General features: G+C 65.3%; 1 protein-coding gene across 4 annotated transcripts; it reads left to right on the top strand.

Annotated features, from left to right (window-relative positions):
• The first annotated feature begins 1,240 nt into the window (after positions 1-1,240).
• Positions 1,241-8,791, top strand: MISP (mitotic spindle positioning). Of its 4 annotated transcripts, none has more exons than XM_047707781.1 (5): positions 1,241-1,361; positions 4,845-6,535; positions 7,018-7,148; positions 7,936-7,974; positions 8,465-8,791. In XM_047707781.1, exons 2-5 carry the CDS (start codon positions 4,900-4,902, stop codon positions 8,552-8,554), a joined length of 1,896 nt encoding a protein of 631 aa, XP_047563737.1. In that variant the 5' UTR covers positions 1,241-1,361; positions 4,845-4,899; the 3' UTR covers positions 8,555-8,791. The 4 variants fall into 4 exon arrangements, with proteins under 4 accessions (XP_047563737.1, XP_047563763.1, XP_047563755.1 ...); XM_047707799.1 differs by lacking the exon at positions 1,241-1,361 and adding an exon at positions 2,553-3,290; XM_047707790.1 differs by lacking the exon at positions 1,241-1,361 and adding an exon at positions 3,763-3,818.
• Positions 8,792-9,970: the final 1,179 nt, after the last annotated feature.

The raw sequence follows: 9,970 nt of genomic DNA, 5'->3' as shown, positions 1-9,970 counted from the left end.
GGGCAGGTGAGGCCTGGAGGTAAGTGGGACCGGGCGGGGACAGCACTGGTTCTCTGCTAACTTCCCTAACCCGCCCCGCCCATGACAGCCCCTTGCTGGATTCCCAGCTTTCCCCCCAGCTCTGCAGAGAAACCAGTCCCTGGGAAATGAGCGGGGGGGCATGGTGGGGGGACAGTTTACAGTGGCTGCCATCCCCCGATTCTGTCTCCCCAGCTGAGCTTGGACGTTCTCCGCCCTCTTTGTGCCTCAGTTTGCCTCTCCGTACCACAGGCTTCATGAACCCTGAGAGGGCAGCTGCCCCACCCCAGGGGCAGGATGGTTGTCCTTGTCTCCGCCACTGTCCCAGTGAGCGGGGTGACCCAGTCTCTGCCCTTTGGGGCCGCACTTTCCCTGTATAGCAACAGCGGGGAGTGGATGGGATGAGGGGATCCAGTTCAAATCCCAGTCCTCCCATTTGATGAAAGAGGAGATGGAGGGTCAGAGGGTCCCCAGAGCCAGCCACGAGGCAGTCAGGACAGAGCCCCAGAGCAGGGGATGAGGGTCCCGTTCACAGTGTGTGTGTCCCTCTCCTGTCCCCACTGTGGACTGAATGCTGGGCTGCTGGGTCTACTCCCCAGAGAGGCTGGGCTTCTGCGGTCCTTGACGGAGAATCAGGCAGGACCCCCTGCCCACGCCGAGCCTCGGTCCCCCATCCATCAGTGGGGCCTGGGCTTTGCCCATCCTGCAAACGTTTTCTGGCACTTTTGATGTCCTCATTTGGTCTTTTATGTCGAGGTGGCTGGGGGAACCTTCCCAGCCCTGTAATGTCCCCATCTCAGAGGAGGGAACAGGCTCAGGGAGGCTTAGTGGGGTTTGAATCCAGGCCCGGCAGAACCCCTCATGGGCCCCCCCCAGACCAGCAGGCTGGGCCTGCACCCGAAAGGGATCTCCGGGGTAGTAGCCCCACAGGATGGGCTGAGGCAGGTGGCACGGGGGGCAGGGGGCTGGACGGGCCCCACTGTGGGACTCTGGGCAGTGACACCCCCTCTCTGGGGTCCTGGAGAGCCTGGCAGCAGCAAGAAAGAGGCCTCTGTGAGTTCTGACTCCATGGGGCTGGAGGCTCTGGAGGCTGAGGGACGGCGGTCCATGGGCATGCTGCCTGCCTTCTGCCCTGCCTGGGTATCGTCTTTCTCCTTCCTCCTCTGGACTTTGTTTCCCGAGCCCAGGTGGAGCCTGGGAGGAGGGGTGCACCTGCTTTCCCCTGGCGGGGCCCTGTCCCCTGGCAACCTGTGGGCGGGGCGGCACCCAGCGTCTCTGCGCCTGTCGCCTGTCGGCCGGGTCAGAGCCAGGCTCAGGGGCTGCTGGGGGCCAGGAGCGCACAGGTGAGGCCCGGGATGTGGCAGGGCGGGGCGGGGGTCCTGCGTGGGGTGGGGGTGGGGCAGGGATCCCGCCTTGCAGGGATGGGGCGGGGATCCCGTGGGGGCTGGGGGGGTCCCGTGGGGGGCGGGGCGCATTACCAGCTGGTACCTTGTGGGGTCCTCGGGGACCCATCCCCCATTCCCCACCCCACCCCCTCCAGTTATGCTCTCAGGGGCTGGGGTGCCTCCCTTGCTCTGCACCCCTGGTGCCTCTGAGGTCTTAGGGGGTCTCTGTCCTTCCTGCCTCACCCCCACGTGGGGGAGCAGAGGCTCAGTCCCAGAACCTTGCTGGGGCCTCAGTGTCTGCCCTGGGCTTCCGGCCCCCAAACCCAAGAACCTTGAGCCCCAAGCCTCCAATGAAGGGATCTGATTGTACCCTCCCTGGTCCTGAGAACCCTGCAGGAACAGCCATCAGCGCGAGCCAGAAACTTGGGGGCGGAGACCTTGCCTGATGGGCGACCCCCCATGAGGTCCAGGGTCAGGACACAGGGGTGGTGGGTGGGGCAGGCTTGGCCTGGGAGGGGGTCCGGCTGGGAGCCTGTGGGCCTGGGGCAGACACTCTGTTCAGAGTCCTGGGGTCTCCAGGTGTTGGAGGCTCTGCCCAGGCCTGAGTGCCTGCCCCCCACTTTGCCGTGAGACCTTGCCCTGTGTGAGCCTCCGCACCTCCAAAGGGAGTTTGCTCCAGAGCAGGAGGCAGGTGCGTGGCTCTAGGGGCCATAAACCCCACTCAGGTCTGGTATCAGTGTCCGGCGGGGTGGGGCTGGGGAGCTTCCTGGAAGCGGAGGTGACCGACTGGAACAGAGCCTCGGGCTTCAGGACCTGCCCTTCTGTCCCTACGTGACCTTGGATGAGCACCTTCCCCTCTCTGCTCCCGTCCCAGGGCCCTAAGAGGAGCTGCCTGGGTGCTGGCGTGTGGTGCTCTGTGCAGGGGCAGCTCCGGGAAGGCCGCTCGGGGGCTCTGGAACTGTTGTTACCACTCCCCTGTGAGGAGCCTCTGGGGGCCTCCCTGGGGTTCATCCCACCTAGGCCTCCTTGCTCCTCCAGCCTCATGTGGGTGCAGCGTCCTCCCAACTCGCACACAAGGAGACTGAGGTGTTGTAGAAGGGGGAGCCTAATAATGATATTAACAACCACCATGAAAGCATTTAGGCGGCACCTACTGTTTACTGGGTTCAGGGCACTGACTGTGCATGACAGGTCTCAGCACAGAGCCAAGTGCCGTGGGCTCTACCTACAGTCCAGGTGTGGACACTGAGGCCCACGGGGAGCAGGGAGCAGAGGGCCTCCCAAGGACGCAAGCCCGTGGGGCCCTGGGGCCTTGAGCCCGAGCCCCCGCCCGAGCCCCACCCCAGTGGCCTTGGTGAATCACCCGGCAGGAATGGACCAGGAAGAAGCAGCGTCCCCACCTGTACTCCACCCGACTCCACCAGGATCCGGACACCCTCCCGGCAGGTGGTTCTGCCCGGAGCTGATGTCCTGTGTGGTGTATAGATCCTGCTGGGTGAACGTTCACTTGCTTACTCAGCAAACACTCCTGCGTCACCCCCTCCCACGCCTGCCCTCCCTGAGGATATCCGGGGCCTGGGCACACTCCTGCCCAGCCCTCAGGGTCAGCATGGGGCTCGGGGCTGGAGGGGAGGCCCTGGGGGGCAGCCAGGTCTGTGGCAGAAACGAGCCCGACTCCCACGTCCTGGGCACCCGGGAGGAGCTATGTGTGCAGAGACCACGCCTTACGCAGCAGTCCTGATGAAATCCATGCTGTGTGCCAGACTCTGGGCTGCAGGGGAAAGGCTTGTCTGGTCCACTAGCGGGAGGGACCTGGGCTGATGGCCTCTAGCGAGAGAAGACAAAACTCGAAGAAGCTTACCCCCTTTCAGAGGTGTACCCACCCTTGTGAGTTGCAGGGAGCACACCTCCATGGGGGCTGTGTGCTTGTGGGGGCAGGGGCTCCGTCCCCTTGGCTGGGGTTTATGACCCAGGCCTGCTTGTCTCTAACTACTGGTTTTCCAAGTATAGTTTCAGTATTTGATACACACAAAAGCCGATGTGATGTGTGCCAGTTCCATCATCGTTCCCAGGATGGATTTCCTGGTGCTTAATGCCACTTCTCCAGCTCAGGGAGGGGCTGCGTTTTCCTTTTTAGAACCACAGCCTTTACAAGCAAGTTGGCCAAGAGACAGCCGATGACAGAGCAGCTCTGACAGAACCGAGGGTGGGCGCAAGGACAGGGCTGCTCGGAGAGCTGGGAACGGCCAGTCTTCTCTCCTCGGCTGTGGAAGGGGATGCCTAACTCGGTGCTGAGCCAGGCTGCAGATAATGTTCAGACAACAGGCTCCAAGGGCACATGCTCTGCCTCTGCCCCTCTGCTGGGGCAATCCGGGGTGGGGGGGCTCCCTCGAGGAGGTGTCCTGCAGGCTGCCAGTAAGAAGGCTGTAGAGGAGTAGAAATGAAGCCTTCCAGGCAGAGGGAGTTGTGGGAGGAGGCAGGTCGGATGTGGGGTAGGAATGCCTGTAAAGTTTGGGGGTTCGTGCGGGGGCCAGACAAAGGTCTTGAGAATTGCAGGAGAGGCCCAGAGCTTTGAGAGCATGTGCGTGACCTTGGCGGACAGGGCTCCTGGAGCTGTGCTCAGCAGAACTCCAATGCTGGAAGGGGTGCAGTCCCCCCTGGGACACTGGATTGGGGTGTGGCCCAGAGGCTCCAGGCCTTCCCGGTCCAGCAGGACAAGGTCCAAGGTGTTCACTAGCCTGTGCCAGCTTTATGGCACGGAGGTGGGGGACTGAGTGGGACTGGACAAAGTGTTCTTCTAAGCAAGGTAGGGGGAGGAACCGGGAGCGGGAGTCCCCGCTACCGACCACACCTCTCTGAGTCTCAGATTCCCCTGACATCTCTTAGTAAGGGGCAGGCCCTCTGATGAAAACATCACATCAAGAAGAAGCCTCACAGTGTGCGTCTGGAAGAGAGGCAGAGCGTGTGCCCGCAGGGGCCCAGGGAGGCCGCCTGGGGACGGCTTTGGGTCTGGCCATGGCGAGCTGGGCGGGGAGGGCAGTGGCAGGAGTGGGGCACCCACAAACATCAGACACTCGGGGGCAGACAGGTGAGTCAGTACAGGAGTGGGACCCAGGTGTGGCTGGATCCCCGAGCTTAAACATTCCCAGTGCGCCAAGCCAGGATGGGTCAGGGTCCTGTTTTCCATGGTAATTGCCAAGGCTCAGATGAGGATTTCAGGTCTAGGACAGTTTGGGTCATATGTCCATCCCTGAGCCAATCACAGAGGCCAGAGGGTAGAGCGCTCTGATTGGCGAGGCCGGCTCATTCACCCATCCCGGAACCAATCACAGAGGCCTCTTGGCCAGGACTTTGCCCTTGAAGGGACTGGAAATGGAGCCTCTCCCCAAGAGAAGTTCTGTCTCCTGACCTGTTGGCCCATGTTCCCTTCTTCTTCCTCAGCGAGCCCGGAGCACCTCCGCCCCTGGGAGCCTCGGGGAGCTGAGACCCCCAGGACATGGACCGAGTGACCAGATACCCCATCTTCAGCATTGCTCGCTCAACTCGCCTGGCTGGCTTGGACCCCAGTGGGGACACCAGCTGCACGTTTGAGGTGGTGGATGCGGGGCCAGAGGCCAGCGGCTGGGGCCAGGACAAGCCACAGGCGTGGCCCGCCCACCAAGAGGCCCGGCTGAATGAGGCCAGGACGGGGGCGTCCTCTAGCAGCCCACGCGCCTTCGCTGGCCGGCCATCCCCGTGGATGCTCTGGCAGGAGGGCGACAAGGATGAGGAGGCGAAGGCCTGCCACCTGGACGCCAGGGACGCCCAGCCTTGGCGGCCAGGGGACCTGGAGCAGGAACGCTGGGTGGTCATCCAGGGCCAGGCCCTCAGGAAGAGCAGCACGGTGGCCACGCTCCATGGCACCCCTGGCCTCCCGGACCCCGGAAGCCCCCAGCCTCAGCCTGGGCCCCTGGAGGAGAGCGCCGTGGACAGGGAGCAGATTGACTTCCTGGCGGCGAGGCAGCAGTTTCTGAGCCTAGAGCAGGCCAGCGCCGGGGGCCCTCTGCACCCTGCAGCTCGCGTGGCCCCTGCTCGTGCTCCACCTGGCGGCGGTCAGGCCTCCAGGGCCTCAAGTGGGCCGCTCCAGGGCAGCTTGTGCGCTGTCCCGCCGCACCCCCGGGAGAGGGAGGTGCTCCCGCCAGAGAAGAGGGTCGGGGGCCTTCCGGCTGCATCTGGCGTCCAGGCTGCGCATGACGCACCCTCCGTGGCCCAGGAGCTCGCCAAGGAGACCCCCATCGAGCGGGAGATCCGGCTAGCCCAGGAGCGGGAAGCGGACCTGAGAGAGCAGAGGGGGCTGCGGCGGGCGAGCAGCCAGCAGGAGCTGGTGGAGATCCCCACGCGGCCGCTGCTGCTGACCACCGTGAGCCTGACCGCGGCCCCACGGCGGGAGCGAGGGCGCCCGTCCCTCTACGTGCAGCGGGACTTGGCGCAGGGGACGCGGCGGGAGGAGGACCACCGGCGGCGGGAGGGGCCGGCGGCCACGCAGTCTGGGCTCCGGAGAGCCTTCAGCTCGGATTCCATCCTGGACCTGGCCTCGGCCGGCCCCGCGGCTGACCCCGGCCCCCAGGTGAGGAAGGTGAACCGCATCCCGGCGGACGCCTACCAGCCGTTCCTGCGCGCCGGCAGCCGGGGCGTCCCCGCCGTCCAGGCGCGCGCCCAGCCCCGTGATCTCTCTGCGGACGAGGCCGGGGCTGCGGGCTCCGTCGGGGCCACGGGGTCTCCGAGGCGGCCCTTGGAGGCCCCTGAAACCACCCCCGGCACGCCTCGCGAGTGCCCACGGCCCCCCCAGGGGCGCGGGCGAGCGTACGGGGGTGTCGTCCGCTGGGAGTATTTCCACCTGAGCCCGCTGCGGTTCCGGGTCCCTGATGTGCCCCCGCGGGCCAAGGGTCGAGGCTGGGAGGCGGGGGGCACCCCAGCGCCGGGGCGGCCAAGGCCCCCGTCGTCGGAGCTGCTGGAGCGGGAGGTGGAGAGCGTCCTGCAGCGCGAGCGGGAGGTGGCGGAGGAGCGGCGCACTGCCCTGTTCCCAGAGGTGTTCTCCCCGCCCCCCGTCCACGACGACGACCAGGACTCCGGGAGCTCCTCCGCGGCCTCGGGTGAGGACGGCGGTGCGGGCAGCGGCGGCTCTGCTCCTGCCTGGGAGGCTGGAGGGCGCCGGTGGGCGCGTCGGGAGGGGCGTGGCGTGGGGAGTCCCGGGGGCGGGGGTCCCGTCCACTCCCCCAGCCCACTCTGCATGCTGGTGGGTGCCGACGCCCTGGACTCCGCCGGAGACGCCAGCTTTGCCTGGGGTCTGGGTTTGTCAGCGTGGATGCGGGTCTCTCGGTGCAGACGGTCTGCGGACGCCGTGCCCTCTGGGTCGCGGTCTGTGTTCGTGGGGCAGGGGGCCTGTCTGTCCACCCAGTGTCTCCTGACCGCTTATTCTGGTCAGTCTGTTCCTTTCCCCGGCTCGCTGTCGCTTTGTCTGTCTGTTGGCTTGCCTGTCTCCTGACCCAGGTCCTTGGCCAGAGACCCTGAGTCTCCCAGGCCTTGTGCCTTCCCGGCCCGGGGACCCTCCCTGATGGCTTTTCTTTCCCCGCAGGCATCTCGGGCAGCTACGCAGTGTCGGGGCCCCACGTCTTCAGCCCCGTGCACCTGCACTCGGGCCTGGTGTGGACAGCGGAGGACCCCACCGACAGGGGTCCAGAGCAGAGGAGAAGGAAGGAGCAGCAGGTGAGTCTCGAGCCCCGGCCAGCCCCCCAGGCCTGGCGGAAGTCTGGCACCCCATTAGGACCACAGGTCGCTTGAGGGAGCCTCAGGTGTGACCTGGGTTGAAGCCGGCCTCCCTCACTGCCCTGTGGGAGGCTGTGCCTCAGTCTCCCGTGCCTGGAAGTGCCGCAGACTGGGTATAATGGGTGTCTCCACACACCCAGGCTTCCACCGCCAGGGGCCGCCTACGCACGCGGCCCCAGGTCAGTCTGCAGCAGGGGGATGAGATGCAGCAGCGCCCCGCCATCCTTCCTATCGCCTGTTTCCACGGCAGTGGTCTCAAGGCATCGCCCTCCGAGGGCTGAGGCCACGGCCTCCCTGGGAGGGATCTCTGGCCCGCGGAGAACACCACCAGCTCTAGCCCCCGCCAAGGCTCACAGCCTGGTCCCACAGTCCAGGCTCCAGTCCCAGTCCTGCCGCTTGCTGGCGCCAGACACTGGGCCAACCCTTGCCCCTCTCTGAACCGTGGGCTCCCTGCTCTAAAGTGCATAGGACGGTAAGAAGGCCCCCCTGTGAGCCTGGGCACGGGGCCTGGGCACGACGGCTCAGCTGACCATGACCGTCTTTATCACGATGGCGACGTTTCCAGAGAGAAAAGGGTTGGGAATGGAGCTTCAGGCCATCACTGAGGGGGAGTGCGTGGCACACCACGTTGAGTTTGGGGTGATGGCGGGCACTCGCAGGACCGTGCCACCCAGCGGGCTCTGGGCGGGGCGTGGGGCCAAGGCTGATGGGTGTCCCCTTCCTGCAGTATGCCGGCATCAGCGCCTCAGACCGCATCAACTCGGAGGTGAGTGTGCCTCTGGGGACAGGGCCCCTGCCTGGGGCGTGCAGCCCCCCAGCCTTTCTTCTGCACGCGGGTCCTTTGTGGCCGCCTGGGGTGGGCTTTGCTGGGACCTGCTTTGGGGGCCGTGGGCACAGAGCGTGAGCGAGCTCTGCGTGCCACCCCTTTACCCCACAGTGAAGGCTTGGGGTGGGTCCGGCCGGGGACAAAGGCATGTTCTCTGAGAGAGGGACTCCTCGGAGACAGCCCGTCTGTGGATTTGTGGAATCTGTGTTTGCCCTGGGTCCAGAATGCCAGACCCCAGCAGCTGAGCTGCTGTGGGTCTCAGCGTGGGTTAGCACATTCCTTGGCTCTGTTCCTAGAGGTAGAGGGTCTGAAACGGAGGAGGGGAGTGGGCCTGCTTTGCCCTGCTCTAGATCCCTCCTCCAAGCTGGCAGTGGGGGAAGACTTCTGGGGGTTCGGGATCCCGATGGAGATTCTGTGTCTCCTCTTACAGGTCCTAGAAGCCACGCGGGTGACCCACCACAAGAGTGCCATGGCGAGGTGCTGGGAAGCGGGCATCTATGCCAACAAGAGCCAGGACTGAGCAGGGGACGGGACACCCTTGCCCGCACCCTGCCCCATGGGTGCTGCTGGGACTGTCCCCGGAGCCCCTGCCCCTCAGGATATAGGTCCCTGTTGAAACCCACCACTGGTCAAGCACGGGTCCCAAGCTGCCAGTCCCAAGGGTGGTTGTGTTTTCAGATGGAGGGTTTTCTTTCCTGTTTTTATCGTCCTGGAGCAGTTGCTCTGCTTTCTGTATCTAAAGCTGGGGCTGAAAGAGGACCTGTGTCCACGGTGCTTCTCAGACTGAACACCCCTGGTCCAAAAGGGGAGGACAGCAGCCCCTGGTGCCGATGTGAGTGTTCCTGCTCGTCCACGGCGGTGGGGCTGGTGAGGAAGGAGACCCGGGTCCTGGCCCCTCGGGAGCTGTGGGTCTGAGGGGGGAGCACCCAATCTGAGGGTCTCTGTGCCACCCACCCCTGAGCCCCAGCCCCGAGGCTTGCCCAGCAAGATGTGGACATCATGGGGCCCCGTGGCGATGGCCCCGTACCTGGTGGAGAAAAGGGCTGTCTGCTCCATACCCCAAATGCCCGTAGCCTGCCCACTGTGGACTGATGCCTGGGTGGGCACCCGGCCTGTCCTGACCACCCCAGCCTCAGTGCGTGTCACATGGGTGAGGCCGCCGGTCCCTTGCCTGGCTGGCCCCCCAGCGTCAGCCACGATGCCAGCCATATGCACAGCAGGTGTGAGCCTCCCAGCGCCAGGGGATGGTGCAGGGGTGCGGCTCTGGCTCTGTGGTGCGGGGCTCACTCCTGGGACATGGTCATTCAGGGCAAGGCTGTGGATGCCGGGCCCCGGTCCCAGCTCTGCTGCGGCCCTCTGCGTGGCCTTCCCCTCCACACCCAGGGAGAGCAATGGGACCCAGCACCCAGCTCACTCCCCGCCTCAGCCTCCAGGCCTCTCCCACTACTGCTCTGCGCAGCTGCTGCTGGAAACCGAGGCAGCTGTTTCACGAGATCCAGCTTCAGACAGCCCACGCAGGCGGGCGAGGCGGGCGCGGTGGGCGAGGGCCTGGGGTAGCAGGGCAGGAGCAGGACTGTGGTGGCCCCCCCAGGGCAGGGCTGGCGGGGGGGGTGCTGCTGCAGGGCAGAACAGAGACAGGCCGAGAGAAGAGGCACAGCCCCAGTCTGAGGGGGGAGGCAAGGTCTGTGTCCACAGGAATTGCCTGAGCCTTGCAGAGTGCACCTCACTGACCAGAGCTTCTTTTGGGACTTCTGCAGTTCTGACCTGGTTCTGAGAACCAGATGTGGGCCCCGTCCACCCTCAGGAAGGCAGTTTCAGGGCCTCAAACACAGCCCTGTGATGAGTCTCATGGGCTCCCCCACCATTTCCTGTCATGTCAGCGCACCAGTGCCAATAAGGCCTGTACCTCCATCCCCGAGCTCAGGATGTGAGAGCC

Source organism: Lutra lutra, chromosome 1 (assembly GCF_902655055.1).
Source record: "Lutra lutra chromosome 1, mLutLut1.2, whole genome shotgun sequence".
In the NCBI taxonomy this organism is placed as follows: Eukaryota; Metazoa; Chordata; class Mammalia; order Carnivora; family Mustelidae; genus Lutra; species Lutra lutra.
This window is presented reverse-complemented; position numbering and strand designations above follow the sequence as displayed.

What these genes read in the sequence shown, in the direction of transcription:
- MISP (XM_047707781.1), top strand. Translation starts at nt 4,900, where the DNA reads ATGGACCGAGTGACCAGATACCCCATCTTCAGCATTGCTCGCTCAACT. An exon ending in GGAGAAGGAAGGAGCAGCAG is followed by an intron (nt 7,149 to 7,935) that starts GTGAGTCTCGAG and finishes CCCTTCCTGCAG; the next exon opens with TATGCCGGCATCAGCGCCTC. An exon ending in CAGACCGCATCAACTCGGAG is followed by an intron (nt 7,975 to 8,464) that starts GTGAGTGTGCCT and finishes CTCCTCTTACAG; the next exon opens with GTCCTAGAAGCCACGCGGGT.